Source organism: Sceloporus occidentalis, unplaced genomic scaffold (assembly GCF_023333645.1).
Source record: "Sceloporus occidentalis isolate IW3139 unplaced genomic scaffold, rSceOcc1.0.p SCAF_216, whole genome shotgun sequence".
NCBI lineage: Eukaryota > Metazoa > Chordata > Lepidosauria > Squamata > Phrynosomatidae > Sceloporus > Sceloporus occidentalis.
In genome coordinates, this window is record NW_028317196.1 from 320,623 (window position 1) to 335,814 (window position 15,192).

At 41.5% G+C, this 15,192-nt stretch overlaps 1 protein-coding gene across 1 annotated transcript; it reads right to left on the minus strand.

Moving 5' to 3' along the window:
- Nucleotides 1–3,582: 3,582 nt before the first annotated feature.
- On the minus strand, nucleotides 3,583–14,755 carry LOC149277347 (protein Wnt-7a-like). The gene is made up of 4 exons (XM_089503002.1): nucleotides 14,685–14,755; nucleotides 12,023–12,249; nucleotides 9,117–9,388; nucleotides 3,583–4,062 (listed from the first exon to the last, which is right to left on the minus strand). The coding sequence occupies exons 1-4, from the start codon at nucleotides 14,753–14,755 to the stop codon at nucleotides 3,583–3,585; spliced, it is 1,050 nt and encodes a 349-aa protein (XP_089359128.1).
- Between the last annotated feature and the right edge of the window lie 437 nt (nucleotides 14,756–15,192).

A 15,192-nucleotide genomic window follows, 5' to 3' on the forward strand; every position in this document is an offset into this window, starting at 1 on the left:
CTCTCACACTCATTAATTACAGACTAAAAATGCATTTGTACATGTCGCTATTACAGAAACTGATATGCTTATACATGCTTTGAATTTTTCTGCATTTGCCAAAAGTTTTCTTAGCCAAAAACAAAGAATGAACAACAGTGTAGATTCCTGGAGCACGTTACACGCGCTGGATACATTTATAACTCACAGATACTTTTAATCACCGTGTCGATAATCCCACTTTACAGCTTTCTCTTTGTTTCTTTCTTTTGAACCTAAAAAAACCCAAAATATTTTCTGAAGTCGGGTACTTTTGGTATGGTTTATGGCAATTAGAAGTGGGGGATTATTTAAGAAAGTGAGTTTGGATAATACTGAAGGGTAAAACAACATGGGGTAAATCCTTAAAGGGGATTGACAGGGGTATTTATAGAAGGGAAGACAAAAGGAAGGTTCAATACGATTTGAGAGCTTTTACGTTAATTGCATATTCATATTTTATGGGGTAGAAGCAGGTGGCTTAGTCTGTGGTCCTGTTGAGGTTGACAAGAGCATTAACATACTCCAGTATTGATTATTGATTGGCAATCAACGTCAGGGGTGAAGAGGCTGGAAGAGGCAAATGTCTTTACAGAGACATCGGTGTTCCTGGCAAGTGGGGAATTTAGGCAAATGTTCCGCAGAAAACCAAGAGGTGCCTCTTCCTGTGAATGGTTACCGTGCCTCCAATAGAATTAGGACATAAATTGAGATTTGGTTTCTTGTAGAGATTTTGAGGAATATTTTGAGCTCCCATTATTCTGTGTGACGGAGCGTGGAACGGGATCACACCAGAGACACAGATGCCAGTTGCACAGAAGGGAGATCTGCAGAGACTAAAGAACAGCTCAATGGCAATATTTCTACTCCATGTAGCATCACCTTCGCCTGGTAGTCAGACGATAACCTTGTCTGGAGTATGGACCCAACTGAAAGCCACCAAGGAAGGGAGCGGTGGGTCTGAGTCCAGACGTAGCAGAGTTCCCATTTGTTTATCAGCTTCTGGAAAGGTCTCCACCATTCCATTAAGGGGTAATGTTATGTACCAAGAGAACACAATAGGAGGTGGGATTGTGCACTAATTTGGGTTAAAGTAACATTTTGGTTTGGTGCATCAGGCTGCATATCTGAATTTCTAGAAACCTTCTAGCTTCATCGTTTACGTTTCAATTTCTGTTTTTGTATGTCACATTTCCCTCCAGTGTGTCAATAGAAATGGCCAATAAATCTGATCATCTCTTACCACCTTTTGCTCCTGCAGCTTGGCATTGAGCACTCACATCTTTATATATAATACATAATTATATGGCAGATATGGACCTGGTATTGGAAAGCTCCAACACACGAACAATATATATATTATATATAAATATATATATAACACAGATATATATATATATACGTTAATTAATATAGTTATAAATACAGAACAACAAAATATAAAAAAAGCCAAAAAGAGTCTTTCAGATCCAATTTTTATTGAGACTAAAATGTGTTGAGGAATTGATATCATTATTTTCACCCAGAATATAAATTGAGTAAATCTTGGAAGAATCCATATTAGTTATTTGATTTATGACTCAAATTTACTGCAGAACAACAGCTATAACCATTTTAAATAAAATATATTTGGGAAAGTAATGTGTGCATGCGTGACATTAACCAACGCACCCCTGCATAAAAATAAAATCAGCAGAATATCACAGAATATCGCAGAATATCGCAATGCTCTCTTCCCAGAACTAACAGCGTTTAGAAATGGCTCTCATTTTCTTACAAAGCTTTTCTTCACTTTTTTTCCAGTAGTTATCAAAACAAGAAAAAAAAAAACGTTATAAAAATAATTGAATTCTTATTTTTCATTAGTTCAGTAGTCGGACAATAAATTAATTTTATCTAAAATCTAAATTGACACTTTTTACAGGGAAGGATTCTTGTCTGACGCGTTTACATAAAAATGAGTCTAATGAAACAGTTTGTGAAATCTGATTTGGATTTTTCTAGATTAATTATAAATATAGGGGGGGGGGCGGACAGTGTTTAGGCGGTGGAAAGAAATCCGTAAGCTTTGTAACTTATCTGTGAGAATCAGACATGCCAGTTTTTATAACCACAGTCTACAGTCTGTCACTGATAAAATCTAATTTGACAGTAACACAATATAGAGGTTTAATGGGTAGCAAACGCAGCACATTTAGAAAATAAGAACCCCCCCCCCGTTTAATGACCGACGTGCGCCGAAAGCAAATTCAGAGGTTTTTTCCAATCTTCCGGGTCGGACCGACGACCGACTGTGAAATTCAAATAATGAATTTAAAGTTTGTAACGCGGTGGATGCTGTGATTTCTACCCCAACTTTGTGCACTCGGAAAAAAACTGATCTTAAGAAAATACACATAAATAGAAACAAGTACTTCATTAAAACAAAATCACTGAGCGTTTTGAGTATTAATCGATAACACGGGAATCAGTAAAATCCATTTCACTGCCGTAATGCCTAATGTTATCGCACTAAAGCAGCGTTTCTCTATTTAAAAAGCCAATATTTGCAAATCGAATGTTTTATGTTCAAAAATAGTATGTTTTAGAATGATACAAGCAGACATAGTATAAATAAAATATTCATATAAAAATATTCTCTTACAAAATATACTCTTTTATCCTATGGTCCATTTTCCAAAAGATGAAAACTTTGTCTGGAATATTCCACAGACCTTCTACGGAATCCAAATTGTTTCTTAATAATAATAATTATAATAATAGTAAAAAACCTTAAGCAATCAAATATTGAAATGATGATGAAATTATTCCAGACTAATAGCAGCAAACAGCATACAAGTATTTAATAAAAAAATGTCTGCTTATCGGCCTTAAACACCTAGAAATACCAGAACAGTCCCACCGCGTACTGCTAGCGCTGATATTCCGTTAATCCAGTTTCCCCAACTGTGTTTAGTGCTCTACTAGAAAGTATTTTTTTTTATTTTATTTTCAAGAAGACTTGCAAATGGTAGTAGTTTTCCTCCATAAAATAAATTAATATTAGTTTACTCTATAATAAATTGTTAAATATTGTTACTGTCGCCATAGGCAAACAAAAACAGTCGCAGGAGCTGTCTGTATCCGCGGAGCAAAGTTTTTGAGAATGGAGAAAAAGTTCAAAAAGCGGTAGCTTTTCACAACCTAAATTTGTAAAATTCACACTGTAAGCAGAAATGCATGCGAGCTTCATGTCAGCCCATCCCAGGGATGTGTTAATCGTAGCCGCAGGATCTTTAATAACGTCTACTTTGTAGCGATACAAGTTCCAGAACAACTCTAGAACAACTCAATTTGTTCTTGTGAACCTAGAACCTCAGCCCAGCGAAGAATCTGTGTTATTATTCCTAGCTGGAACATTGTGTCAGCATGACTTTTCCCCCCATAGTTATTTCACTGAGAGACTTCAGTAGGGTCCATGTATATGAGGGGGGGCATTTCTTTGTTGACCCCTTAAGGGGTGGAGAGTTTTTGAAGAGCGAAACGTAGGGGCTGAGAGAGCTGTGAGGTTCCTCGATCTCGTCCTCACTTACAGGTGAACACCTCAGTCCTTTCGCTGCACGTGTTACACTTCACATAGCAGCACCAGTGGAACTTGCAGTTACACTGCCACACGCGGGAATACTGGTGTGTGTTGTACCCCCTCCCGCAGCACATCAGATCGCAGCCGCTGGTGTGATGAGCCGTTTTGTTGCACATTCGGCCTTGAGTTCCCATGCTGCCGGTCAATGGGTCCTCTTCACAGTAATTCGGAGATTTCTCGATATACACCAAATCGGTGTCCATAGGCTTGCGGTAAGACAGGGGCTTCTTAATTTTGAGGAAGGTTGGCCGCTTGTTCCTGGTCGCCCTGACCGGTTCAACTTGAACGGCCTCGTTGTATTTTTCTTTTAGAATAAAACCCAGCTCTCGGAACTTGGGCAGCGTGGTCCAACATGTCTTTGTGGTGCAGGACCCAGAAACGCCATGACATTTACACTCCAGTTTCATGTTTTCTTCCAGGATCTGAAGGAAGAAGCAGAGCAGTGATGGATTTATTAAAGGACTAAACAAATACAGAATGCAGTCGCATTCAGTATAAGAAACTTACTTTGTAGTTAGAAAATAGTCAACAATGTTTAACGTATTTTTATTTATTACATTAAGCTACTGATCCTATGTTTATGAAATTTACATTTTTCCCAGTTTTTGGTATTAAATCTCACATGTTGACCCGCAGCTCACAGACACCTTCACTATATAGGTTACGTTTCCTGTGATGGAAAGACATTTATGAAATATTTCTTCAACACACAAGATAAGGGATGGATCCCCTCTGTCCGGCACGGCGTCTAGATGTTTGGGTGTCTTTGGACAGAATTATTATACAAAACTTGGCAGGAAGACATACCGTGAGCTCTCTATTGGATCAGGTTCTATTTGATCGTTTGAAAAGTTTGAAGGACCCAAAGAGACGAGAGCACATGGGGAGCATATCACCATTCCATCACTAATTGTCAACTGCTGCTGGCAATGACATTATATATCAGCTTCCCGAGTTCATGCGCATTCACACCCATTCAGTGATTACCTTGGAGATAAAAGTTTTGTTCCCAAGGGAGGAGACACGTGCCGAGGGGGCAAAATGTTGGTCGCGGTGGCTACACGTAGCCAAGGATCAATCCACCCAACCCTCTATCCGTCCATCAGACTCTGAAGGTACCACATTTGTTATAGAATTCCTTCAGTATAGAAATACAATCAAACCCCCCATGATACAAAGTTACAGAGTCCAACATAAATCATTACTGAATCGTTACTGAACCCCCTAAAACATGTTTCTGTTCCTCCCAAATAAAGTCGTTTTGTGCTACTGTTATACAGCCATGCGCTATTAAACTGTAACACATAATAAAAAAGAACAAACTGCCAAGATCCAACTAATTCCTGGCTGAGCTGCTATTTTACACAATATATTGTCTGTCGTCCCTTGTGTTTAAAAATATGATTCTCCCCAACAGAGTAAGTTTCCTATCCGTGTGTTTCACGATCGGCCAAGTTGCAGACAATGGTAACGAGCCGAGGGAATAAACAGCTCGATTGAAAACAGCTGAGTTTGCTGGTCGAGGGGATCATAAGCCTACGAAGCGGCTGCCCTTGGAGGAATAAAGAATGGATGCACAATATGTCAGCTGACTCAGGAACTGGCTGAGCTGCAAGCATTCTGGTCCTCACATACCTGGCAAGGGCACTCATCTGTGGATTATACACTGCGGCTAAACGGATAACCGGCCGGTAAACCTCAGCCAGCGCTGCCGGTCCCTGCCGACTCACTGGGTGTGAAAACTGGGTGCAAAGTGTACCGAATATTTCAGTTTTAGGGAATATTTGATAACAGCCTAAAAACGTGTTGGACATCATGCTTTTTAAAGAGCTGGCAGGATCGTTTTGGCCTGAACAGTCCGATTCCGTCGGTCTCCCCAATATCATCCCATTTGGCATAAACCGCTACTGCATTTGCATGGCCCGGTTTAATGACGTCGTAAGCACCAAATGGGTTTAAGCTGGTTTGGTCCATGGCAGAGCTGGAGGGTCTTTGTTAGTTGCCCCAACTACTTGGTTTGGGGGTGAACCCATTGTTTCCACATCCAATGCATTTTGGAAACCTCTAAACTAAACTATCCAAAGACTCTTCCATCACTGGACATATTGTTTCCAAACATACCCCACCATAGTATATCTGCATATTTCTGCATATTGAGAAATATGTCATACATCTCACTTAAAACAAATTAATATTTCTTAATTGATAATTATGAGAATATTAATTCCTTTCATATCAATAAAGAGTATATGAAACGGTCGTCCCGCACCATGCAGGTTTCACATCTGTGGCTATGTAAATCTGGGGCAAAGTCCTAAATTTGGAGAATTTGTCATGGGATTTGATCATGAATTGATCTGTATAATCGTAGCCCCTGGAATTTACAGTTAATATATGAACAAGGGGCCAGCATTTGTATCATGTACCCCGCAGCCTATAGGACAAAACCCAACACTAGGCTCGCTTCGTAAATAAAGGTCTGAACCGTCTGCAATCCTTTCATGGAATCGTATTCTTATATTTCCCATTCTAATTAGTTTGTTACTGGGCAGTAATACGTGGTTACAGCGATACATTATAACACATCACAGAGACTGACTCGGGATAACAAATGAGTTTAATGGGTAACATCCCACCTGGAGCTGCAGGCGGTATGTGTTTGATATCCTGGTATTTCCACTCACAGTGTAAGTAGAACACATTGTTCCTTTATTCTCTTATCTTTAAATAAATCCTATCATTCCATGAGGCGCAGGGAGTGTATACGCGATATAACCACGGCACAGAAGATAAAAGAGCAAATATTAACTAAAGAGAACCGCGGCAACTTTCTCCATCTTACCCATCGCAGAGAGATGTTCCAGACCTGGAGATATATCTCTAGGAAATGCCACTTCCTCAACCCCCTGTAATTAACGGATTCCCCGAATCTCCTCTATGGATATCCAGGCTTATGCCTTAAAAAACATAAACGTTAACAAACGGTCTTAGGGATACTCTGTGTTTTACAAGCTCTGAACCTGCCGGTTTTAGGAAGTATTTTCCACGATCTACGGGTCTTCCTTATGGAAAGTGAGACCAAAACATTATGGTTTCCAGCCAACAGAGCCATGCATGTGTCCAGTCGAAGAGAAGGGTATGGGGGGGGCACAAACGACCCCTATGGGGTATCTATAATGTCCTCCTTATTAATCATGGCTGGTGTAGTAGGGAAGGAAGCAGAGATCTGAGCCTTTGTCGCCACATATCTTTCTACTGCCCCATCGGTCATAGTGACCAGTGGCGCGTGTGATGACCCAATGCCCAGGGTCTCCGCGGAAGCTGTGAGTATGTGACCTAGGTGACCCTAATACCCCCTTTACCAAACCACATGGAGTTCTACGAACCATGGCGTGATTGAGTAATATAAGCAGCATTTATCGGCTCCTGGAAGATACAATGAATCAAATATTTGTCTCCTTATCTGCGCCTGATTGCCGTTCATTCTCATACATACAGAACATTCTTCTTTAAACCTCAACTAAAAGGGAGGATGAAATTAAATGTGGAATATGTGTATTCACTTGTGTGATTAACTGAAACTGATAAAACTGACTTAATGCAAAACTTATCCTCGGGATTTCTGCTTTTGTTCTGTTGAATTCTCATCCATAATTCAGAACATTAATGTCGTGTAATCTTTGGAAAGTGAGAAGACGCAGAGCGTATCTGTCAAAGCTAACCCCGCTCTATAATGCAATCTAAGTGTTCTTCGATAAGACTAATCTCCCCGGGAGATCTCGTCTTAAAACAAAATATATAATGTATAATCAGCGGTGTCAGAATTTTATCTGATCTCACACAAATCCGTCTTCACTACCTTTCAGGGGGAGTCATGGAAAGGTGCGAATTAGAGGCATGTTTGGGCTTAGGTTGCTATGAAGCGTCTCACCCGACACATGAAATACTCTCTGTAAACTTGGAATACGCATTAACCCTGCGCCCCGGGTGCTTTTAACACAACGCAGGACGGAGTGAGATCACAGTGCGGATATGTAGTGAGAGATAAACACTGGTGGAGTATACACTCATGGAGCGTGCTCACTTAGCCCCACACCGGGCAGGTTTCCAGCTGGACTCGGTAGAAAATCTCAAGGAAACTCAGTAGCTACAAAGTTAAGCTGAAGCTTTTAGAACTCTGTAGACCTCTCTGCAGACTCCTCGGCCGGATCCCGAACCTTTTTGGCAGGTTGTAGGTCGGCTGATCCCAGAACGAGAGCCAGCAGTAGGACGTACGTGTTTGAAAATAATTAAAGTAATAGATTAAAGCCAACGGTGCTTCATACTAAATTTTTTTTTTTATTCATGGCATTTTTGGGGTTCCTGCCATTCAGTCCCCCAGAAAAAGCAACAAAACCAGATATATTGCAGTCGCTATTACTGCCCCCCCAACATATTTCTAAATTAAACAATAAATAGGCATCATTAGTGATATAAAGTAGCATTTCTGCCAAAAAGCTGCGAAGAAGAGACATTCCAATAGGGTGAGGGATTTATTTGACGTCCCACACATAAGCTGCGTATATTGTTCCGGCTATGGGGGGGCTCCCACTGGCACACGGCTAAGGGCCCCACGTGTGTTTCATAGTCCCAGCACACAATGCAGGGCAGTAACGTGTGCATCGCGGCGCAGCTTTTGGCCAAACGTTTCTGTCACAGAATGACAAATGACTCTCTCCCCTCAGCCATTGTTGAATGTGACTTAGGGCTCAGGAAGCGATGTTCTCGACCCTTAACTAAAGCCAACTCCCAAACTCTAAATCACTTGGGTTATAAACTTAGCAAGAAAGAAATATGTATTCTTAGTGTTTAACTATTAACATAAAAATATTACATTTTCATTATATGAAAAGTATCTTTCTTTCCTAATTTGGTCGGTATAAAGCAACAATGTACCCAATAAATGTTATATATTTATATATATATATATATATATATATATATTTTATCTGTCAGACTATTAATCTGGTTAAACCGATTATTATTTTAGCTGCACAAAACAGGCAAACCACGGAAAACAGAAAAGTTAAAGTATTCCGAACAACTTTGACCCTCACAGGCACCTTGTGAAACAGAAATGTGGCAGTTACTCTGTGGATGCAGCTTTGAGATAGGACCCTTGCCAGGAGTTTGACACCAAACATACCCTAAATAGACGCACATTATTTGCCCCCTGCAAGCTCATTCACTCATCATCACTTTAAAAGGCAATGGTAATGTAATTGAATTGAGAGAATTGCACTTTTGTTTTCTACAAAAAATGAAAAAAAGAAGGCAACACGTTCACGATGTGTTTGTTTTTACATTTTCACTTTGTAGTTATGATAAATGTGTTTATCGCTTGTATCATCTTCTCCCCTCCAACTCCCAATATGGCACCTGACAGCGGTACCCCAATTTACTGATCACTCACTAAGCCCTGGGATGATCTCCATACCTTGCGTCCAGCTTCGTTATTGTGCAAGTTCATGAGCGTCCGCGCATTCTGCTTGATCTCCCTGGCGTCCACAAAAACCTTGGAAAACCCAATTCCGTATCGGATGTCAGCGGAGCAGCCCCCCCATTTCCATCCTTCCTCCCTGTGGAACTGTCCCTGTTTCTCTTTATCGCAGCCGCAGTCGCTCATGTTCCCCTGCGTGCAGGCAGAGGTGATGGAGTGCGCCACGCCGGCAGCAATGATGGCGTATGTGAACGCCGCTTCTCTACTTCCTGAAATAAAGACAAATGCAGAGAATGAAATAATATCTAAATACCAAATTGTTACTTATACTTTCTGAGAAATGGATTAACGAGCACTATACAAATTACTTGTCGGTAACCATTTATAATTTAGATCATGGCTGTCCTGGGGAAGGCCCTGGGGCCAGCTTTTTCCATAGGAGATCCTTTTTTATACTGTCTGTGAGGCAAAAAACTCAGCTTGAGAACCGATAATTCAAATTTTGGGTGAAATTGTCTTTGTGACTTAATAGGACTCCAAAAAGTGGGCAATTATGGCCGGATGATGCCGGAACGATTTCCATGACCCTAAAGCTACTTACGGTAAATGATACAGAAAAACTATTTGGGGGGGCACAGGTATCCAAAACTAGGTAAAAATTTCCAAATTTGATTTCAATAAAACAAAGAGAAATGGATTAAAGGCCCAACCAGTTCAGACCATGAAATCCCAGTATTATATATTAGAGTTAATGGGGAAGTATCTGCACCTCTGGAGGGTGAGCATTTTAGTAAAAAAGAAAATCCACAGAATAGAAAAATTGTTATTGATCGCGCTGCATTCCACTGGCTGAGTACTCAGGATCTCCCAAACAGCTATAGAGGAAATGAACAAATATTCATTTAATTTTAGTGAAAAGAATCAGGCGACATTCACACCGAGTCCACCCAAGTTGTACCATAAAAAGTAGCACAGAATATATTTTACAGAAAACATTCTTAGGCCGTCTGTTCAAAACAAGTTTCAGGAATTGAATAGAATTACCAAGAAATGGAGCACAGAAAGGATCAATATCACATAGAGCCTTTATTACTGTAGACACCCTGGTGGTTACGTGTGGAAATGCAGATAAAAAAAAGCCTTTACGCACTGGCCCATAATCTTTAAAACGGGACCGGACAGAGGACAGCTGCTCCCCAATGTTCCCTTGCCAGTCCTGCCCTGAAGAAGGTGTGATTCATATGCAGGGGTGATCCTAGGGTTAATGGCACCTGAGCGCAGTATTTCTAACCCCATCCCCACCCGTAACAACACACACATACATACTAACACATATCTAACTTGCTCTGACACAGACACAATAATGCATGCTCACAACATCATACATTTACACACACGCACTCTAACAACATACCCTAGCACCCTCAAATACTCTTTAACCCCATATGCACAAACTCCCACCTAACACTATTCATTAACACAGTCCATATATTCATTCTAACACCATACATACACACTTAAACCAAACACACACCATACATTATCTCACACACATGCTAACACTAACACACTATACACCAACACACAATCAAACATCATACACTCACAGACTAACTCTACCGCCATACCTTCTCCTTAGTCAAGGACTCCCCCTCCTCTCTCTCTCTCCCCCCCATCACTCACCATTTCTATCTCCTTTTTACAATGCAGCTTCCATAGTTCTCACTCTCTGGAGTAGTAATAATATTAATAATTATATTGAAAAGTGTCCCAAAATAATCATTTGTAAATAAAAAAATGCTTCTAAGATTTACAAATACAAAAATTCCTTAAAATGCTTCACCAGTTCTGTCTATAACGATATCTTGTATAAAATGTTTTATATGAAGCCTCCGGCTCAGTAAGGATTATCACTCAGAGGGGTTCCCTGGATACTTTGTATTTTCCGGAATATCCCAAACTGAGATTTCTATATAATCTGGAGTCTGCTTAGCTTTTCAGAAGCTCTCAATAGCGACGGATAAATGAGGCTATTTAAAGCTTTACCAAAATGCTAGAGAATGTCTTAAAGAACATTGGGCCAAAGACAGCAAAAAAAGGATTGTTCTGAATTGAAAATCAGATGTCAAATGAACCTTTGTGGTTTGTATTAGAAATTATCCAGCAGACTCTGTGGCATTATTACAAAAATAAGACAATAAGATGAAATCTTGTTAAGATTGGTACAGAAAGAGACAAAGGCTGTTCTTGGGAGCTTACAATCTATTAGGAGCTTCCAGCAGGTCTCGCTAACCATTACTACTAATCTATCAATGATCAGCTGGGATCAGCAAGAAGATCTGATAGGCTACTCAGCTGCGTCCGGTAACGAGACACGTCCAATGCCAACGCCGGAGAGACTGCCAACACTGGGCCGGTTTTGCTAAGACAAAGACATAACTTAGAGGATTCTAAAACCTCTGAACTTCACTCAAAAAATGTAACATTTGTTATCCGGAACAAATGTAACAATTTCATATATCAAAGAAACAGAGAATTTATCAGCATCTAAAAAGATGCTGTTGAAAGCATCTTTTTAGATGAAATTTGTTGAAATTTGTTTTCCTTAATAAAGTATTATTTTGTATTTATTTTTTCATAAAATCCCCAGGATTTTAAAGGCTGGTAACTGAATGCAAAAAGAAAAATACAATAAAAATGACCACAATTGGTTTGTTGATTTCTGGTATAAGCCGATTGTTATTTTTGTGGTATTGCCGGTGCTGTCCCATCACCCAGACCCAGTTTTGCATTTGATTGACAGGACAGATCTTGCTTATTATTCTGCTCTTTGAGGGTCCAGGCCGGGTTAGTACAATGTGTAGGGGCCACAGCCCTGCGCGATGCAAACACGATGAACGTACCCACTTTCAGTTCTTTTCCAAACACCGTTCTCTCTCCCAGGGCCGAGCAGTTCCACCTCCCGTGCCGAAACTGGAACTGACACTCGTTGATTCCCATCTGAGCCCCCTCTCCAATCACTATGATAGCATCAGGTCGGCTGAGACAGATCGCCCGCTGTCTGGGAGCCAATCCCGGGATCTTGCTGCAGATAACGCTGGCCCCCAGAGCCACCACTGAAGAGAAACCTCTATTATAAGGAAGACACACAAAAAATGGAAAACAACATAATTACTGGGAATTTCCAGAAAATTTACAATCTTTATAAACGCCACATAATTTAAACTGAATGGGGTACATTTGCATCGTCGCAGGGTCTTTCTAGCAAAGGATCCGAGGTTTTAATCCTATTATAAAAACAAGAGTTACAAAATGTTATTAAATATGATGCAGAGAACACGTAGAAGAGGTTTCTAAAGAAACAAAAATATCAGCTGCCTTCCTAACAAGCAGAATATACACTCGCCGGTGTGTGCTGGGGAGGGCTAGCGATGTTCAGCCCCAGGGTAATTCCAATGTCCCAGTAATGAAGCAGCTTTAAAAAAATGTTCGGCAGACATTCTAATGCAATATTCACCGCTTACAGAACAAGACCGAACAGAAAACTCAGAAAGGGACCACAGAAAGGATCTGGTCAGTGGGCGAATGTTGGCTATGGTTCTTGTTACATTAGACGCCCTGGAGGTTTTATGTGGAATTACATGTGAAACAGCTGTGGTTAAAATCTAGTAATAATTTTTTTTTGGGGGGGGGGTGATCTAACCTGTGCTGCAGTCCTAATGAACCAGCATTCACTAGCCGGGGGCAACTTACACTGCTATTTACAGATACAAGTAATGAGCTATTGATGCCTTGGAACATTCTTCAGACAGTATGTAGAAGTATTTGCAGATAATTTCTATAAGCAAGAGTATTTAAAAATCGAAAACTAAATCTTTGTGATGATGCGCAGTGTACATAAAACCCCACAAATGTGCCTTAAAATAATTCCCCCGGAGAGAACATGTAGCGCCTGTGGCCGGCGGCATCGAGCTATAAGGGAACGTCGGAGTTTATACGTTAGAAGTTTATCTCTCCGTCAGCGGCATCTGCCAAAAACTGATCCTATTTGCCTAAAAACCATCCTTCTTTCTGTGACTAAATCTTACAATTTTAGGCTCGAGCATCACAGGCCACCTTTGTTTATTTCTACGTGTTTTACGGTTTAGTAAATTCCTTTATTTTCATCATCGTTCTTTGTATTTTAATGGCTGCCAGGAGATATCTGTTAAACACACAGCCGGGTTAATCCCTAAACCGCGTCCCATATCGATTGCCCCGAAGCCGAGAGGTTAATTGACAATACAAATATTCGTGCCCGGTGCGACTCCGCGCAGTGCCGAGTATCTGAGCAGCCCCGAGGTGTCCCTTTCTTTCCTAAACACAGACCCTAATAACCGACACGTGACGTGGAAAGGAAAGATTGTGTAAATTCTGTGGCCTTAAAAACCGCGCCTTTTCCTTATCGGGTTTTTTTTTGCTATAATTATAACAGAGATAAAAACCTTGCGGCTTCTGCCAAAACGCGTCCGAACATCCTGAGCCGTAAATCAGAGCTCAGAAACGCACATGGAATGACAGGCTCGTCGGGGGAAAGTGGACAGGAGTTCACGGCACCCCACGGGGCGAAAAAATACCAAATCTGCTGAAATCACCATTAAAAACCATTAAAGACCAGTAGGAGACGATGATTAACGTAGTAAAGTGAAGGCTGCTGATATCAGATACACTTTAAATGTGATATTCCTGCCCCGATGAACACCTGATACCAGGGGAAAGGTGCGTATCGTTTGGACCAATGGTTGGAGGGGAAACAATTTAGGGAATCTATGGGTCGTCCAATCTGAGGTTTATAGATCCCCCCAAAGAGGGACCCTCGCAATGTCACAGAAGTCACGTGTTTACTATGGGACCACTCACTAATTGCCAAGTGAAACGCAAGTGCGACAGAGATGAATCCACCGAGAGAGATACGCAGAGAGTGCGAGGGAGAGAGGGGGACAGGTGAGGAGGTGCAGAAACCTACTAACCAGAAGAGCTGACATTCTAATGCTTAGTAAATAAGAAGAGGATTCTGTCTCTGCAGAGATATTCAGACAAGGACGCTACACGATAACGGTGGCTCTTTGGCCGTAATGTGACTGCATCTCCCCCATCCTGTGAGACGGACCCCGAAGCACTGAGCGAGCCAAAACCCAGCGTTCCCCGGTCCCGAGCATGCGGTGCCCGGACTGTATCTACGTTTCCATCCACTCATTTATATACAGTGTTTTATATACAGTGTTTTATATACAGTGTTTTATATACAGTGTTACATATGATCAGATACAATGTTATGTTTTAAATTAATTTATTCTCTCACTGACTCTCCCTAACCAGAGGTGGCCAAGACCTTCATTGTGGCCCCTGAGCGTGGCCCACATCAATGTCCCAAAGTTCTTGGCTCCTTTTGACTGGTCCCTGTCACAAACCCAATTACTAGCCACTTCACTAGCCCCATACTATTGCTTAATACTGACCGCCATCAATAGCCCCATCACTAGCCTATGCTGTGTGGCCAGTGGCCCCGCTTGTCACGTTACTCACCCAATCTTAATGTAGACAATCCCCAGACTGAGAATGATGTGGAGTATCCAGCGTCTTGTCTTCCTGTTCATATTCATGGATTGCTGGCTCTGCGAGAGCGGACAGATCTGGGGGGTCCTGCTGCTCCCAAACAGGGGGGTTCAGGGATCACAGGCGAGCGCCCCCTGCAGTGCTGTGAGCGGCCGGGTCAGTCACTGAGTGTTTGTAAATCCCAGGGGAGGGTGAGCATCTCCGGGACCGATCCCTCACACCCCCCGATCAGGGGACCAGGGGATTAGTATGCGGGTCACACGGGGACCTCGGTGCTGGCAGCAGCCACCAACACCCCGCACACAGCTCCGTGGCCACGATCAGCAGAGTTTGGGTTAGTAAAATAAAAACTTATTATAAAAAGTAATAAAATAAGAAAATATGTAAAATGCCAGCACAAGAACCGCAAATTCACCTGTTACCTGCAGAGAAGGCAGAGGCGCTTTGCGGAGCCGTCATGGCGCGCAGGCACACAGCA